Source organism: Balearica regulorum, chromosome 27, assembly GCF_011004875.1.
Source record: "Balearica regulorum gibbericeps isolate bBalReg1 chromosome 27, bBalReg1.pri, whole genome shotgun sequence".
NCBI classification, from domain to species: domain Eukaryota; kingdom Metazoa; phylum Chordata; class Aves; order Gruiformes; family Gruidae; genus Balearica; species Balearica regulorum.
The window spans coordinates 1,761,423-1,779,955 of NC_046210.1; the positions used below are offsets into that span (position 1 = coordinate 1,761,423).

At 54.1% G+C, this 18,533-nt stretch overlaps 2 protein-coding genes across 2 annotated transcripts in view; one reads left to right on the top strand and one right to left on the bottom strand.

The window, feature by feature from the left end:
* Nucleotides 1–18,533, top strand: part of ZMAT4 (zinc finger matrin-type 4) — a 179,750-nt gene that overhangs the window by 150,915 nt on the left and 10,302 nt on the right. The window lies entirely within an intron of this gene.
* TCIM (transcriptional and immune response regulator) lies at nt 1,347–2,573 on the bottom strand. Its single transcript, XM_010306099.2, has one exon. It carries the CDS (start codon nt 2,510–2,512, stop codon nt 2,192–2,194), a length of 321 nt encoding a protein of 106 aa, XP_010304401.1. The 5' UTR covers nt 2,513–2,573; the 3' UTR covers nt 1,347–2,191.

Sequence of the window (18,533 nt, forward strand, 5' to 3'; positions counted from 1 at the left end):
TGGAAACAGCTGTTTGAGGCGGTTTGTGTCACTGTGGCTGGTTGTGTGGGGATGTGTCATGAGTGGGTGAAACAGCTGCAGCTGAATGTGGGACGCTGCATTGGAACAGGTCGAATGCCGGAAAACTGGCAACTGCATCTGGACCGAATCCCACGCTGAGGCAGATTTTCCTGAGTGAGGGCAGTTCTGAAAAGCCTTCGGACGTCCTTTCAGAAAGGTCCATCCCGAACCAGGAGTGACCCCAGCTCCCTCTAGTCTTCCTGGGCGGAGGGACCACCGTGCCGTCACCCCTCCCCTGCCCCTGCGAGGTCTCTGTAGCCGATGCTGAGCGTGGGAGCGATGGGAACGATGATGGGAGCGATGATGGGAGCACGGGGCCAGGGGTGCCCCGAGGGGCTCTCTAGCCTCTCGCCCTCCCAGCTGCGGTGAAGGCTGCAGGCGCTTCTCCCACCTCCTGCTTTCGGGAGGCCGGTGCTGGGCTGGGATGCTTGGGGGAGCCGGCACTGGTCTGCACACCGTGCATTGCGTTCCCAAGTGTGGTGCCCTCAGGGAATGCTTGGATTTGCTTCATCATGCTATAAATAATTACAATTATCCATTCTATTAAGTAATTTAAAGTATTAGTTCTAGTCTCCTTGACTTATAGGCCATTTGGAGTTTTTTACTCTAGGCAAAAAACCTGTAGCTGATCTATCATTCTTCTGAATTGTTTTATCTTTGTTGCTCTAAGCAGAGTCATGGGAATGGTGGTTTTTTTCTGAACCGTCAGGTTATTAGAGGACATACTTATAAATATCTAGTCTTGGCTATTTTTAAGTATTTTCAACATACTCTATCATGATGATATGGCATAACCTGCAGAAAAACTGAGTCCAATTCTGCTGCCAAAGCATTCATAACTCACTTCTGTTTCTTTGGAGGATGGGGAGCCAAGTCCGAGTTCTCGGTCTGCTTTGCAAGGAATGCCAAGAGCCTGAAGAACGGCTCCGCTCGCTGTGGCTCAGAACCGGTCATTTTCTGAACTGATTTTTCCGTTACACTATTGCAAAAGATGTAATTCTCCTTTATTACATAGAGGAAATTAACAGCTGAGTCTGGTTTACCATTAAATTTGGGGCGGTTTTTCTAGGGATGCCAGAGTCGCCACAGCAACGGTGGGTCAAACTCTGGTGCTGCTGGACCGGGAGCGCAGGGAAGCCGGGGCTGCTCCAGGCGCTAACAGCTGGCTGCCGAATCGGCACTTGGGAACTAAGGAGAGGTGCAGGTAGTCTGCTCTTAAAACAGAACCCATGTATAAAGCATAACCCCAGTCCTCCAGAAGAATTGAGCATTTCAGACAAGAGAAATTCTATTTACTTCATAATTTATTAAATTTCAGATCGCCATATGCAATAAATTATAGTTGATATAAGAATGTCATAAAATATTACCATGAAGTGCTCGTCTAATAGCTGTTGTAATCTATACAAATAAGAACTGTAGTTACGATGTTTAGATTTTTAGTGTTAATGGGAAGTGAACAAAATATTAAGGAACTTCACAGTAAATTCAGGGAAACATGTCATTATTATTGCTTCTGTGCAAACAATTTATACTGCACACATACAGCTTGAGAAAGAAAAGGTACAGTTGCATACTGTGTCTCTAGAGCAAATGCATTCCCTGAAGGTTGAACTTACTGCACCTGTACGGTGCACTTACGTGCATTTTAACAAATGCAGCGTGATCCGTCATCAGTAGCTGATCAGCCCCTAGAACCTCCCTCCTGACCACAGCGGTGAGGCTCAGCAAGGGCTCAGACTTTAAGGAAACAAGTTTGAAAAGGCAAAGCACACAGGTGAAGTCAGTAAACACCGAGTCCGTCAGAAGGTCTCGAGTCGTGCCCAGACGCGGGGTCCCGCCACGGCTCGGTCCCACGGCCGCCCAGAGGAGCCTGCTCCATCCCGCCGGGAGCTGCCCTCCCTCTGGGAGCCTCTGGCTGCCACGCTGCCGTCGGTGCCGCCGCCGTCGGTGCCGGTGCTGCCGCCGTCGGTGTCGCGGTTCACTGCGTGCACAGCGGGGCTGAAGCCCTGCGGACGGTCTGTCAGGTCCCCCGTCCCGCCAGCAGCTCGTGGGGCAGCCGAGGGTGGTAGGAGGTCACAGACAGTCCCGTCCCGAAACGTTCGACTCCATTTCTGCTCCCTTTGTCAGTTCAGTGAACTTTAATGGAGTATTTCCGAAATGTCAGGAACTGGAGCAGCTTGTCTTTTCGCCTCTGCTTTAGCGCCATTAGCGCTCTCGTCTTCTCCTCCAAGTCCTGGTCGGTGGCGAGGATTATCTTGGCTCTTTCCTCTGCCTTCTTGTCCCCGGAGTTTTTGAAGAGTTTCTGTAGGGACTCTTCGTTGATGCTTTCAAAGATGTTGGCCACGGCTTTCTTGCGCAGGGCTGTGTCAAAGCGGTAGCCGTGGACCGAGGGGCTCACTCGCAGGGATGTGGACATGGCTGGAGTTTTGTAGCTTCTCTTTGCTTTCATCTATGTGGGGTGCTGCCGGGTTTGCCCTCCGGTCCAGTCAGAGGGATCTGTGCTGTGCTGGCTCCCAGGACCGGTATTTAAAGGCAGTCTGGAGAAAAAAGCCGGATGGCTCAAGTTACAGTGATGAGATCATGCTGATGTCAGCACTGAATAGTCATAGGCAAGTTTAACAGTTAAGTTGCCAACTTTCCTCTGCCGTGCAGCCAAGATGAAAAGTTTTCTGTTTCTGCGATGGGGATGGTTTTTCTTTGTCCTGCTGCAGAACAGGCGTCATGCAACTTCAAGCATCGCTGTGGGACTTTGAGCTCGTACAGCTCAAAATCTGCTCCCGGCCGTTTGCTGCATGTAGAAAAGCACCGCGTTCAGGATATATAATACAATACACATGTAAACCTCCAGGTGAGAACTATTGCAATACTGGCAAGAGGCGTTAACTGTGAGCCTGTGCGTGCAGACGTGCGCTTGTCTATGTCTCAGTCAGACAGAAGTACAGCAACGCAGCAAAACGTGGGCATGGGACGCTTTCTGCTGCTTCCCAGATGATACAGGTCATGTTTAGTGCACACGAAGCTGTATTTTGGCAAGTGGTTTACCAAAGGCAGCTTATCCATAGTGTCCTCTGGTGTGACTTCCCCGGGATGTTACACCCCACGGCTGCCCAGCCGCACACGGCAACGCTCGCAGCGGGTAACAGTCTCTCTGCTCACGCTGTGCTGCAGCAACAGCACCCAGCAGTTTGTTGCCCTGCTCCTGCCTCAAGTACCCTTTTTCTTGAATTTCCTGCTCACCGGTGCAGCTCCTCTGCTCCAAAAGAGTTTGTGCTCTCCACCCCACCCTCGGCACACACCAAGCCCTTGGGCTGGGAGGACTGGCTCTTAGTCATATGGATTAGTTTTAGGTCCTGCAAGGAGCAGGGAGTTGGACTTGTGGGTCCCTTCCAACCGAAGATGTTCTGATGCTGCGATTCCCTCTCGCTGAGGACGTGGCCTGTGAGGGGCCGGCTCTGACGAGCGCTGGGCTTAGAAATCTGGTCTTATTGAGCGCAACTAAATCTAACCCGGAGTGGCAGTGCCTTTGAAAGTCCCTTACGGCCAGACAGCCAGAGATAAGTGTATTTTGGTTAATGGCTTAGAAGCATCCGGCTGCTGCAGAGGCCCTGTTTGGAAATATGCAGCTCGTTTACTGGTTGTGGTGATGACCCCTATTACTCATCCTTACTGAAGAAGTCCAGAAACAGCCTCTGTCCCCATGCCAGTTTGATCAATGACCCCAGGGGGTTTCCTTTATTTACTGGAGATCTGTGGAGGTGATCTCTGAGCGCAGGAATGAGCAGATCCAAAGTAACATCACCCAGTTGCTTGTCATTTCGCATTCCCTTTAAAACTTCTGTTCCTTCGGACAGAGTGGAAGGAGCGCAGCCCCTGCGAACCCCCCCCTCTCCTGTGCCCAGCTCCTCAAGTCCATGTGCCAGGCGTTGGTGCCGGCACAGAGCAGAGAACAGGATTAACCGTGAGCCGCTGCTCGCCGGGCAATGCACCGAGCAGGCAAGGCTGCTGCCTGGCCCCCGGACGACTGGCAGTCCCAGCTCCATCCAGCTTCTCCTGAACTTCCAGCTGGCCGGAGCTTGCCAGGCTTTTCTCTTTCGGAGAGGGAGCGGGCTGCATTTCGGTTTTTGAGCACTTTCCTGTCTGGGATTGTGGGAATGGGTCCCTGAGAGCTGGGCACGCCCTGGCACAGCCCTGCACGTGCCCGCACCCCGCCGGAGGACCGGCTATCGCCGCGGCTGCCGGGACTTGGCTCCGCGCCGCCGTTACCTGCACGAGCTCTCCCCGCACGTGCCTGCCATTTCTTTTCCGCTGGTTCTGCATCGCTGTCATTGTGCGGGTTACTTTTTATGAGTTTCCCAAATTTCTTTTGTATGCGCTAGCTGTTATGTGCTTTAGTGTATAAACAACGACTTTGCAAAACCCTGTGATTCTCTTTCTGCCAGAAAGACTTAAAAGCCTCTCACTTTGCTGTAGTCTTGCCGAATTTGTGAGAATGACACATCAGCCACTGTTTGCTCAACATTTGCAGGGCTGGTAAATCCACCCTGGAAATCTTTTTGATCTGGCTGCCTCCTGTGAAAGAGCCTCATGTTTTATAGACTCCCATTAACATGAAAGACGAGGGGGAAGCTGTAGGACCACATCGCTGGTCCCCCCCTGCTCAGATGGAAAGTGCTGCCTGGAGCGCGGGAAACCTGCCTGTAAAAAGTGTTTGGCCGAAATGTTAAATGTACTTTGCTTCACTGGACAGGTAATACACTTTAAAGTATTTGAGACAAAAATTAGTGCCGGAAAATCAGCCGTGATCTCGTGGCTGTAGAAAACGAGTAGAAAACGAGCCCTTCTTTTGCAAGGCACCGTTTCCCCTAGTCGAAAACAAGAGCTGAGGCACGTTAACGTATGCCTGGTTTTCACCGCTCTTATTGCACGCGGAATCATTCTGCAGGTATTTGCAGAGACATGGCGGAGAGAATAAATTAGCAATATTTGTGGAACATACAAGCTCGGAAAAGTATCTGCCATGGAAACCGAGAATAAAGCTGAAGCTTTGGGAGTAAGACATCAGAAAGCTGCCAAGATGAAGCATGCGTTTTCTTGTGAGCTCATCTTGCACTGAGCAGTAACAAATGTCTTTGCCCCTTCAAGCTTCTCTGCCCACTTTGTATAAATTTAGTTGCGTTCAACTCTGACTGAGATATGAAGTATGCCTCATCTGTTTTTTCCAGTAATTTTTGTTTACACTGGTCTTTTAATACTGCTTTCCCAGTAATGCCTAGAAGGAATTATTCATGTGTTGGATTGGAGCGAAACTTCAGACAAGATGCGATTTCTATCACAGCTCTCCTGCTATTATTGTATAATTGCTTTGTGAAATGCAAACGCGCCATTTCACACATTAATGGGAGGATTAATTCCTATCCCCGCCATCTCTGCAGAGCAGCTCAGCCACATCCCTAATTGCGCTCTGCTTCTCACGACGTGATGGGTTTGGAGTGCTCCAGCCGCGGGGGCTCTTCTGTCGGGGGGGACGGACGAGCAGGTTTGTGCCGAGCTTTAGGGTGCACAGGGCCCTTCTGCGGGCATCTGGCAGCACAGCTTGCCGAGCACTCCCCCCCCCCGGCATCTCGTCCCAGGTCGTGGCCATGAAGGTTTTGAAGCGCTTGTGATTTATTGTAGGCTGAACCAAGCCTTCGGGTCTCGCAATCAGAGCAAACAGTTCCTGGAGGGAAAGATTGGGGAAGGATGGTGACTCAGGTCTGCGCTCCGCTGGCGATGCAAAGCGTGTTTAAACAGACCCGGAGGCGTCTCCGGCTCAGAGCCGTGAATTGCTGGAGGATCCTGCCTGCCCCGGCTGCACGAGAGGGGCAGGTAAAGCAGTGTGTTCGCCCAGCTAAGAGCCACTGCAGGGGCTTCTGGAAAGCCCCCCAACCCCTGCGAGGAGCCAGCGGCCCCAGGGCAGGAGGTGGAGGGAAGGCCAGGGCTGCCCTTGGGGGCAGGGGTAGCTGGGGCAGCCAGTGTCTTTCCCGCAAACTCTTGCAGAGAACTTTGTCTGCATTTATGCAACTGTCCAGTATCACTCCAAAGAAGGTAATCTGGGATGCCTTTGCATTTTGCTAGGGCATGTTTTGCATAGCTTTCCTTTCACTAGCCTGCCTAAGCCTGCACGGCTTTTAATACCACGTTGGCATTGAAAGATGCAGCAGTCCCCTAGGGACAGACCTTCCCAGCCATATGCAAAATATTCAGAAACTGAGCCTTTGGACGGGCATCTAGAAGCTTTGGGACAGGAGAGGAAAGTGAAATTATTGCCTTCAAAATAAGTGCTTGGTCTTTAGCTCATTCAGTGAAAAAATCTGAGTCTGAACTGCCCAGGAGCCTCCAGCCATCTCTTCTCTTCCCATCCTTTCCCTCGCTACATGTGCTCGACCTTTGGCTCGCTCGCAGCCTTCGCTTCTTCCGCTGGCCATGGAGGTTGGAGAATCCCTGCCCTTCTCAAGAACCAGAAATGCGGCTCCTTCTGTTTGCTCTCTGCTGGGAAATGTGTCCGGAGATGGAGTGCTCTGCAGCAGACACAGCTACGGGATGGCTGTAGGGTCAAAGAGGAACCAGTTCATCGTGTTCCTCGTGGAATCCAAGTTCCTGGGAATGTGTCAGACATCCAGGTTGTGCAAATGGCAGAGCCTGCCCCGGCTCTCCAACTTCCCTGCCTACGGCTTCTTCCAGCCCTGGGTCGCGTGCCTGTTTGTGTGCAGCACAGGCTCCACCTGGGTTTTTCTGGTTGGTTGGTTGTTGGTTGGGTTTCTCTGTGGTTGTTGTTTCTTTAATAGACCATCTGGGAACACTCGTCTGAGATCTCACGCCAGGACGCCGTGCCCTTTGCTTACAAAACCCGAGAGCCTAACTTGGCCACGTGCGTTCCCTGTCACTTGTCCTGTGGTCCCCAGTGCAGATGTGCAGTACAGTGGGATGGATTTTAACTGCAGCTCGGCGGCTGGAAAGTAAAGGCATTTCTCAGACAATCCTGCTCACACAGCTGCCTGCCTGAAAAACAGAAAAAATGCTATTGGTTTTCAGAAAACAGAAGACACGATTAAGCTGGTTAAATTCCATCCGAGAAGTTTTTAATAGAGAAAAAAATTTGCACCGTGTCTATTTAATACTTTTCTTTATCCCACCTATGAAAACTGAATTAGATGCTGGCTTCTGGGCTGCTAAGACAGGCATGGTTATATCAGGTGTAGTCTGCACGGCATTAATTCTGCACTGCAGCCGAGGCGAGCAAGACTATTTTTTATTAACGCCTGCCACTCAGCTGCAGCCGATGTCTCTCGGCATCTCCCCGTAGGGCTCCCACCGCCTCCTGCCTCGTCTCCTTCGCCACAACCCGCGCATCCGTTCTGCCGACGCATCGGAAAACCCGCAACAGGCGGCGACAGCGGAGCCGGTCCTGCAGCTGGCGTGAAGCGTACGGTTTTAAGGGCGGCACAGGCTGCCGACGAGTTAAAGAAAATTGTTAACAAATTTTCACGGTGTCGATGCAGTAAGAGGAGTCGGCAAAAAGCGTCGAGGGTGCGAAGTGAGAACACAGCTTTGCCGCTCGCTGATCCTGCTGCGGCTTTCTGGCAGCGGCGTCCGTCCTGGTGGGTGACACAAGGGTGCAGGTTGGACTGGCTTGAGCGAGGAGGACTGTGACCTTTGGGGAGAGGAAAAACGGAGCTTTGCAGAGCAGCACCGTCCTGCGCAGGCAGAAGGAAGGTGCTGAAGCTGCCTGGCTGTGTGAACGCTGCCGGAGCCGCCGGAGCCGAGCAGCACAGGGAGACCATATAAGAGTAAAGTTTGTGGTATTACTGATAATGAATGTCTCCTCATTTCTCATAAATTCTCTGCTAAATGTATGATCACTGAGTTAATAATGCAGTGGAGGACATAATGAATAGCCAGTTACAGTAAGTAAATCATGCCTGGTAAGAAACAGAACAGAAACAGAAAATTCTGGCACTTTTAAAAACCAGTACCCTTTTAAAGAAGCCCTGCGTTCAGCAAAGCTGAGCTGAGGACACATCGACTTCTGGCGTGAAATGCTTGCTGTCACGGGGGGGCTGGAGAGGCTGGGGATGGGGGGGAGGCTGGCTGTGGAAAGAAGCCACGGGGAGCTTCTCCTGTTGCTTGAGGCTTCCCAAAGCCGCCTTGCAAAGGGAAACTCAAACTGTGGTGCTCCCCACTTGTAGTGGGAGATAATTACTAGAGAGGCTGGTGGCAGGTTGCCAGCCGGAGCACGTGGCGCAGCCGAAAGCCTTGTTAAAAACCGAAAAGCCGTGTCTAGCGAGGATGCAGGCGGCAGCAGGCAAATGGTGCATTCGGAGCGTGCGGGCAGGGTAGAAGCAAGCGGGTCTGCTGGGGGCCCAGCCGGGCGCTGGAGGGGGCTGGGGTGACCCCGCAGCCAGGCAGCTTCTGCCGTGTCAGGGGGTGCTGCGTGCCGGCAGGACCAGCGTCCTGAAATGGCACCTACCCATCGTGTCTGCAGACCAGCTCACCACGTCCTGCTATTTCCACGGGAGCCAGGGAAAGTATTTTAATATCCTGACTTCAGCATCTTCCTCCCGGGGTCAGCAAGACTGAGCATGGCAATGAAAGTTTAGACTTTCAAGCACGAACAACCTTTTTCTTTCTCTGCTGAATTTCCTGTTTGATCTTCCTGAAGGTCCCCGAGCACCCCTCGCCAGAGAAGGGTGAAGGCAGAGCCGTCTCCAGTTGTCAGACAGCTCATTGTCTTGGTGCCGAGGGGACGGGCTCACGGGAAATCCTGCCTTGGGGCTGGGACGCGGCGCTGGCTCTGGTCATTGTCACAACCCAGCCCACGGGCGACGGTACCAGACACACGTCCCGTCCCGGCACTCAAGTGCCCCCCTCATCAGGGCTCTAATCTCTGCCGAGCCGCTTCCTCTGCTGCAAAAGGGGTGGCAGACAGGATGTGTGCCTTTGTACTGCTCCGGCTTCTGGGGGTCCTCGGTGTCCCCCATCGCTCCCGGAGCCACAGCGGCTGCAGCCCGGGGCTGTGTACGGGGGGGTCGGCGCTGGATCGGGAGCCAGATGTGCAAAATGGCACGGCACAGCATCCTGCGGGGCTCGGGGAGCGGGGTCCTAAAGCGGTCAGGATGGAGGCAGAATGGTGGCAATGCGCCGTCGCGGGGCAACGTAGGGGTCTCGGCGGGTCATTAAGCTGCCAAGCTGCGGTACCTGGTACGGGCTGTGACAGTGCGGAGGAGATTCTGCGCTTGGCAGAGGTTCGCCAAAGGCTCAGGACTGGTGGTCTGCCTGGGACCGTGACACAGGGGAAAAGCCTGGGTGCCCTCTGTGCAATGCTGCGAGTGCTGCGGTGCAGCGTGGATGGGGACCCAACCCCAGAGGCACCGTGCCAGGATGCAGGCGAGCGAGTTAAAAATGGCAAGGCACCTTCCCTCCAGCGCGCTCAGCCTGAACTCTGGTTTTGAGCTGCGTCTGCTGCTTATTCGCCTGCTTGGAGCGACTGGCTGGGTAGCAGTAAGGCTGGTTCCCAGCTCTGACCCCTCACCACTTCTGAGGCAGCTTTCAGTTCGGATTTGCAAAATGCAGTACTGGTTTGTGATCCACCCAGAAGCAAACGAAAAGAGCGTTTCCCCTGGTGAGGAAAGAAGCACCCGCTTGGTGCAGAGGGAGCTGAGTCAGGTCCCAGTTCAGAGGGACAGGCTTTGCTAGCAGAAAACCTGCACATTTAGTTTTCGGTTCCTTAATCTCGTGGCAAAACGAAACAGGCACGTGGCAGAGGCAGTTCGTGTCCTGGCTGTGTTCCGGGAAGAGCAGCAGCGTGAGTCGAGGCTTGGGGACATGTATCCCAGTAATGCGGAGAGAAGAAAACGGATAATCAGAGCTGAGGGAAACACCCAGCCTGCGCCTGTGGAGATTTATCAGGAAATCAACCGACACGTAAATCGTGTGGGAGATTAGCTCGAAATTGTGGTGTTATCAGCCTTGTCGTTCATTCCTCCAGTAACAGAAGAGTTCCTCTGAGAAAACAGATGGTGTTTGCCTCCCGTCACCCTCTCTCGTGGCCCGACAGCTTTCGCTTTGTAGCTGCTAGAAAAGCAATTTCTGCAATCCTCCTCCCGCCACCGCTGCTGTCCCTGGGGCAGCGCTGCAGCCCGAATCCTCGGCAGGGCCCTGCCTTTACCCTGCCTGCCGGCAGCACCCGCACCGGCCGGCTGAACTGCAGGGCCCGGGGGCTGCGTACGGGTTTTTGGGGGATTGGTTTTGGGGTTTTTTTGCATGCTGAAGCCAAGGCGTACGCGGAGCTGAGCGTGCCCCTGCTGCTTGGGGGGCACGGGAGCTGCGCTGCACGGGTGGGTTTGCACGGGTGTTGCACGGGTTTGACACCCACGTGGCCGCCGGAGCCGGGTTTGGGCTGTTCCCAGGACCGTTGCGGCTGTTTCTGGGGTTACAGCAGGGTACTGAACTTCTGCCAGCGGTTGTTTTCCCCAACAAATTGCAAACGGCGGCGCACGTCAGCTCCTACTCAGAAGAGCAATAGTAGGGCTGTAAAACCTATCTCCAGGACAGAGGTGAGGCTGGCAGTTTTGGGCGCCGGGCTGGCCGCCGTCGCCTGCCCTGTACCGGTCAGAGCCGAGGCCGGGGAGAATCCCTTGATCCCTGAATCATGGAGAACGCGGCGGGACACGGACCTGCTCCATACGGCTGCAAAGTTGGAAACCCCCCGAGACTTTCCGAGCCCACCGACACTCTGCTCTCAGATTTGTTTAGCTCTTGCAGTGATGCCTTCGAGATGTTTCCCAACAATCACGTTGCCTAATTGTTATAATGGAAGTGACTGACGCCTTGTTTACAAGGGAGCCTTGTCTTTGTTCTCGAGAGCTGCCCTTGAATCCCTGTCAAGTGTCAGCGCTGGTTTATGGGTATTTCGGTCCCTCTGCACCGGGTTATTTATGCAAAGAGTTCAAAGAAAAAAAAGAACAGTTTTAGAACCGCAAATTTATTTCAGCTCTGTGTAGGAGGGGAGGAAAGGGGAGAGAGATGCTGCTGGGTGGGTGTATATAGGTGTGGTAAAAAGTGATCTGCAGCCGCTCCGAGAGAGACCCGGCTGATCAGCAGACTGTTAATTGAGTGCGTGAGCTGTGGCTGCTCCCGCTTCGGCTCTGATCCGTCAGAGGTCCGGTGTCAAACAAGAAACCAGCCCGGTTTGCAGTTTGGGCTCTGACGATGTTGGCATCTGCCTGGGAGAGGTAAATCAGATTTGTCTTTATGCCTGCCTTCAGGAGAGAAATCCGAATTGCTGCGGGGCCGGTGGGGATGTGTCGGGAGCTCTGCGCACACCGCTCCGACGTGAGGCGCAAATGAAAATAAAATACGTTGTCCATCAGTAAACAGCGCCGAGCGTGACGTCAAGCTAACGAGGCCGGAGAGCTTGTCTCCAGAACTCTCTCCATGCAGAAAGCTGAGTCAGTTCCGGCCACGATGAGGTTCATGGAAGGAGCATTTCCCAATGCTGTTTAGGGAAATTTTACAGAGAAAGTAAACAAAATCCAGCAAGATCTGACCCGCCACAGGCCTCTCTCGTCACGGCACAGGCTGGGGAAGAGAGGATCCCGGCGCAGCAGAGGGGACGGCGCTTGGCCCCCTTGGCACCCGCAAACCTCGGAAGGGAGCTGCCCCGAGGAAGGATGCTCGAGGGGGAGACCCTCGCCCTCGTGTGCCCCCCCGGCCCTCGCCCACCCCTGGAGCTCCAGGGTCTCGTCCCCGTGAGCCAACGCGCCCAGTCCCGGCATCGTCGCCTCCTGCACGCAGCAGCAATGGCCTCGAGATGTTCTGGGTCGCTGCGTTTGGCCGGCCCGTGGGTAAACACCAAGTCTCTTGTTCAGCAAATTAATTGGGAAGAAAAAGGATTAATAGCCTTGCTAACCGCTCCCGGCCTTGCAGGGATCGTGTCCTGACTCGCCCCCGGGGCATCCCACTGCGAGCGAGCTGTGCCCCACGTCTCCTCAGTGAAACAGTTTCCTTGGGGGCTTCTTCTCCCCGTTCCCCCCCCGCCCAGGGCCATGGGGCTCCTCTCTGTTGAGGAAACTTCTTTGATCAGTAGAAATTAAACCAGGAAAATATTTTCCATTTGTGTCAGGATAAAAATGGCTCAAGCCAGGCGTGATTGATTGCCGAAAAAAATCGGAGCAACCCCGGTGCTTTTTCAGAAGGCTTCCTACTGTTCTTGCGTACAGTAAACACGGAATATATTTAGCAGCAGAGCCCAGCATGAGACAGCCTCTTACTGCAATAATAGCAGTGCCTTGTCTTTTTTTCTTTTTTTTTTTTTTTAATTTTTTTTTCTTTTTTTCTAAGAAATTGGTTTGACAGAGCTCTTGGAAAGCTGGGTACGGATTGCCTGCGGGCTCGCCGTGCCTGCCTGGAACGCCAGCGCCTTTGTTTGCCCTTGTTTACCCGGTGTAGCAACGGCGGGCTGCAGTGACTAACTCTGCAAACAGGCGTTGGGGCGGACGCGGCGCTTCCTCCGCGTGGCACCAGTGACATGCCACCACGCAGACGGTGATTAAACCCTGGCTCCTGGCATGAACAGTCGCTGCGTTAGAGAAATCGTTCCCAGCCGTTCGCCCGCTTTCCCTCGTTAGACCAAGGGTCAGAGCCCCGTGGCCGGGGTTGGGGTCAGACCCTTGGGGACGGCATCGCTGCGCCGCTGCCCAGCGGGTCCGCACGGCAAGCGTGGCACTGCTTTCCGCACGAGGAGAGGTGTGCAGAAATGGGGTCTGCCCTGACAGCGTCCCCCCCACTGGAATCCTAAAATGAGAACCCGGCGGAGCTGGAGTAAGAGGCGAGCTAAAGGAAGGGGATGTCAGTTTATTGCAAATCTTCGTGTCAGACACTCCGGTGAGCACCAACTGTCCCAAATACACCCTCTTGGTATTATACATGCAAATAATGGCCATGATTTACTTATTGGAAAACTCCATATTTCATAATAATGCACTTTATTCTTGGCATTTATTATTCAAATGACTCTAGCACACCGTCATAAACTGGGAACCTGCTGTGCTCATCTCTGAGTAAATACAGAAAAAGACAGCCCCGGCCCCAGGGAGCTTGTGCTCAAAGCCGCGGATTTTATCACCTCTCCGGCAGCGGGCGGGCATCCATGCACGCCGGGAGAGCTGAGCCGGCTGGGGGGACACGTGCCGGGACGGGGGGACCCCGGCCGCCCCCTCCTCCAGGGAGCCCACCCTCCTTCCCTTCGCTGCAGGCAAGAGGATGCCCAGGAGGGGGAATTAAAGCCATTGCCGCTGGATTCTTGTCCCCAAACACAGAAGATGTTTCTGGGCCACAGTCGTGATATGCTTTTAATGCTCCCCCCAGTCTTTGGAGGAGGGAAAGGTGCATGACATACCTCTCGCATCTGGGCACGGATGTCCTAAAGACGAGGCTGCTAACCCAGTCCCGTATCCTGCCGTGCGCCATATTTCTGCTGTATGTTTTATGAACAGGAAGGTGATTGCTGCTGCGTCCCAGAAACCTGTAAAGTGCTGGCTGCCAACTGAGACCTGTAAAAAGTGCTGGCTGCCAACTGAGACCCTCGGGCGGCTGGCGGAGGGCTCGGTGCAGGGCTGCGGGCAATGGGGGCTGCAGCAGCAGCGTGCAGTTACTGCGATGTTCGTAACCCAAAAAGGAGCTCAAAGACCTTTGGCAAGACCGGTCTTTGGCTTGTTTCCAAACTGCGTTGACACCGCGCAAAGCTATTTTTATTCTAATGCTAATGTTTTGGTGTCTGGTTCCTTTTATTTCCAAACAGCATTAATAGTGCAATGTTTTATAAACGCCGGCCATACATCGGGGACTTCAGGGCTTGAAATAAAGCCCTTTCCCAAAGGTCCCTCTGGGTATCCTTCCATCTGGTGACTTGCTTTACGCCGGAGCAATTTCCCAGCACCGACCGTCCATGGGAAAACATGACCAGTATTTGTCTGACACCCCCCCCCACGTTTTCAATTTCCCAGCAGTCAGAAACAGAAGGTGCCGGGAGCTGCGACCGAGCGAGCGTGTGGCTGCGTGTGACAGCCCCAGGCACGCGTCCCTTGTCACTTCACCCCAACACCGCTGCAGCCCTGACGCCGCATCGGTGCAGATCACGCGCTGCAGTGACGAGACAGCAAAAAAGAGGAGAAGTGTTTGGATTCGGCCAACGGAGGTGGCAGACACGCTTCGGGCTGGAGCAGCTGGTGGTTGCGATGGGACCTTCAGGGTTGTAACAGCAGCCAGGGGATCCCAAGATGGGGCTGCAGACCTCCCGGGCACTTAAGGACGGTTGTTCATGAAAGGTTTTATAGCTTATGAGGAACTCATAAGGCAGCCAGGACCCGAATAATGGGGAATTTTAATTACTTCAATATTGATGGACATAATAAGTCTGCAGCAAACCGCAAAGGGAAACCTGTGGCTAGAGGGGAGAGCGAGATTGATCTATGCACAGCATGTTAAATAACCTAAACCGTTCGGAGCCTCTTCTGGCCCCAGTTCCAGAAGCAGACCCAAGTATGATAAATAAGGTCAGGGTTGGGAAGTGTCTAGAATCCAAATGTTTGTATTCTTGTTCGATTTCAAATATTCACGGGGACAAAAGCGGTAGCAGGAGTCTCAGCAAAAAGTGCTTGGCTGTGTCTGCCCCGGGGCTGGGAGATGCCCTGGGGAGCGGGGTCGGCCACCCGGGAAGCGGCTGCGAGTGCCGAGAGGCATCTCAGGAACTTTTGCCCAGATATGCTGTGGTGGAAGGTGACCTGGGAGAGATGCGGATGAGGAGGGAACCAGAGGCTGAAGCAATCGAGGAGAAGGACGGAAAGTCTGAGCAAGCAGCGTGGGTGGGATGGCCAGGCACGGCACAGGGAGCGGAGGGGAGCCCGGCGGGCAGGGCTGGCCACCGTGCTGTGGGCAGGTCCCGGGACCTTCGTGAGGTTTGGTGGCATGGAAGGTGTGCCCAGGCGAGGTCTCCTCCAGCCACCTTGGGTGCACACCGGGCTTCCTTCTCCATCACACAGGTCTGACCATCAGACTTCACAGGGGAAACCTCTGATTAATAAAAGGGGGTGACGAGCTGTCAAGAAGAAGGTGGACACCCACAGAACGGGGCCGGGAGTGCCGTGCCGGGGCTGCCGGGCGGCTCCCGAGCTGCAGATTCGCAATGGAAATGTGTGCATCAGCGCTGCAGGGGCAGGGCTGCTGTTTGCAGTGATAAGATAGTTTTCTGTGTGGGTGGTGCTAATTTGGGTCTGTAGCTGCTGTTCTGGTTGTGGCCGAGGGCTGCGACATCCCTCTTGGTTTTGCATCACCTCCTTGGCAGGCATCTGTGCTGGCTGACCCGGCAGATGCCGCTGGGTTCGGGGAGGTGGTGCAAAATCCTGTTCTCATTCGTGTGGAGCCTGGACACATAGTGCCGCCGTCCCAGCCTAACTGTGAAGTGCCTCTGGGAGCTGAGGTCGGGGGGGGGGGGGCAGCAGCTCTGAAGGGGGGGGGGGGCCCTGCTCTTTTTCTGTTTTCCTCTTGCTGGAAAAAAAAAAAAATAAAATCACTTTTTATTAAAGAACTGCGGAAATGGGCTTAACCCTGCCCATCCCATTGCAGGCAGCAGTGCAGGGTGTCTCGGGTAGCCCACGGACTCAGGTTGCCCCAGCTGGGGTCTGGGCCGTGACTGTGGCACACCTCCCTTTCCGAATTTCCTTTGCTCTTCAGCGGCAGAAGGGTTGGGTGCTGGCTGGGGAAAGCTGGAAACAGGGCACAATGGACCAGAGCAGCAGAGACCAAACATCGTTGCTACACCTGTGGCTTTGTAAAGGTGATGGAGAGCTGTGGCTGGGCTCGTCCCGTGCATCCCGGGCTCCCCCAGCGCATCCTGGGCTCCCCCAGCGCCTGCCAACACAAACCCATCAGGGCAGAGCGAGACCTCGGGTCGGCAGACCCGTCTTGCTGCGTGGCTGCGCGCAGTCCATCGCAGTGCGGTTCCTGATGGCGGCACGCAAGATGAATGCCAAGCACCGTGTTATTCTCAAATGTATTGTGGCATTTTTTAGGCACAGGCGTGAATTATTTAAATGCAATGTGCTTCCAGTCGTAATGCACCTGAGACCTTAGATGTCTGCATTCTTGTGATCAATATTAGACAGCAGCGGTTTGGAAACAGAGAGAAATCAAAGCTCTCATGAAGCAGCTGTCCCAGCCTGCCAAGAGAAAAGACGGGAATGGTCTGTGCATCACTGTCTGGGTGCTGCGAGTGCGGCAGAATCCTCCCTGGATCCGACTTTAAAGGAGCGGAATCTGATTAATGCGTGTGCTGTTGCTGGATGCATCTCTCGCAAAGCATTTGGTAAAGTGAACTCAACCGTGGTGAGCCCTTGCTATGTAGTTTGCCGACGTGGGAATGCCAGGGTCGGACTGTTTCTGTGCAGCTGTCCAGGCACCTTCCTCATCCCCCAAAACCAGTGTGCTGAAGGCGAGCGTGCCCACTGGTGTGGGGTCCCCCCAGGCTCTTCAGAACCCTCCGGTGTCTCTCCTCTGGTTACCCACCTCCCTTTTTCTCTTCCGAAGTGACATAAGGCTTTGCAGCAGGAACAAAATTTCCTCCCCCCCCTCCCCCGGGGGCCCTTTGCCCCTTCCCGGCGCCGGCATCGCAGCTGACCGGCGTGGGTTCGGGCACTTCACAGCACGCGTGGAGCCCACGCGTCTGCCCTGCAGTGCCAGCCTGCACCAGCTCCCTGCGAGTCTTGATTGTGTTTTTCATTTAGCTGCAGTGATTTTTTTTGTTTGTTTGTTTGTTTTCCCCTCTAAGTAAGTTTGCAGTTTTCCTGAAATGGTCTGAAATGTAATAGACCAAGACAATCATCAGAATGAAATATTTCCTACATTAAATATGCAGCAGCTATTCAGAAATGAAGATCGAGTGGAATGAGGGCTGCCAGGCAAAGATTTAAGGGTGCTGACATGTTCCCATAGGTTGTTTACCGAAGATATTTTCTCCTAAGTCCCAGTTTTAAGACCGCCTTTCAAAAGAGGGCACAACGTAAAATTTAGCTAGGACCTTTAATAATTCAAGCTGCCACGTGCTGAGCTTTTTTGTTGCCCTTATGGGAATGAAGCCTCATTTCAAAGGACCTTGACTTTCTTCTGATAGTGCAGGAGAAGTGGCACTGCCAGAGCTATTTTTGCACCGAGACACTGATTGGGTGTGAAACCTGTCTCTGGTGGCTGTGCCAGCAAAACCTGGGCAGGCAAAACACAGAGGCATATGGCCTCATTTCCCTAAAGATGCTGATTCCGAGGAATTTGGAGGCGCTCTCTCGCTATAAAAGGGCATCTCGGGCACCTGGCATTATGAAAAAAAAAAAAGCTTTAGCACTGCTTTTGGTGCAAAGACCTGCCCGGCCCTCCCCAGCACGGTGGGGCGAGGCGAGCCCGGTCCTGCAGCCTCCGGCCGGGGAGCGATGCCCGGGGAGCCGTCGGGAGCCCTGGCAGCTGTGCTGAGCCGTAGGGCTCTTTGTGGGTCTTGCTTCATCTGCTGCGGTGTCTGGATCGTAGGAGCCTGTATATGAGGTCCTGGGCTGAACCCCGCATCAGGCTGGGTGTTGGTCTGCTGCAGATACCTGGGGAGGACTGTGGGCTTGTCTGAGGTGTTTTTCTCTTGCTGGCCGCTCGAGGAAACCTTATGTCTCCGGGCCCCCTGCCACAACACGATGTTGCTTATTTAGAGTTAAGAAAAAGTGAAGCCTGTATGTGCGTAGACGTTGTCGCTTTGCTCCTGGGACATCCTCAACCCTTAATAAATCAGGAGCTGCAATGAAGTTGGCGATGGAGAGTTAAACCTTATGCCCTAAGGCAGCATCGCCCAGCGAACAGCAGCCTCCTTGGCACCCTGTGCATTCCCCACACGTTCGGCTCCCTTCTCTCAGCCACTTTCCCCTCTCAGCTGGGTCTCAGTGATTTCAGCATCGTTCCCACGACTGGAGAGTCGGTGTTTGTCAGCAGACTTCCCCTGTGAGTAACTGTGCTCCTCTGCAGACGCAGCAATGTAAGATTGAGCCTGTTACTCAAACCAGGAGCGGGCATTTCAGTAGACAAAACTGGCTGTCTTGTAGGGAACAAGTAATAGCGAAATGCTGAGCAGCCAAGAGTCCGACCTTTAGCCCGGACTGCTTGCCGTCACCAGCCCGGGTGTCTAATCAGGCTGATTAGAGTTGCTGGCTTGAGACCACCTTGTTGTTTTGGGACCTGCCGGGCCCCGACAGCCCCGGGGACACAAGAAACGGGTCGTGTCCCGGTGTGAAAAGGACAGGGATGGGGTTTGGGGGGGGGGGTGGGGGGGGGCAGCGAGGAGCCGTGTCCGGGTGCCAAAGGCTGTGGGTCGCAGTGGGAAGCACCCCGCAGCCCCCTGCTCTCACCGC

What these genes read in the sequence shown, in the direction of transcription:
- TCIM (XM_010306099.2), bottom strand. Translation starts at nt 2,512, where the DNA reads ATGAAAGCAAAGAGAAGCTACAAAACTCCAGCCATGTCCACATCCCTG.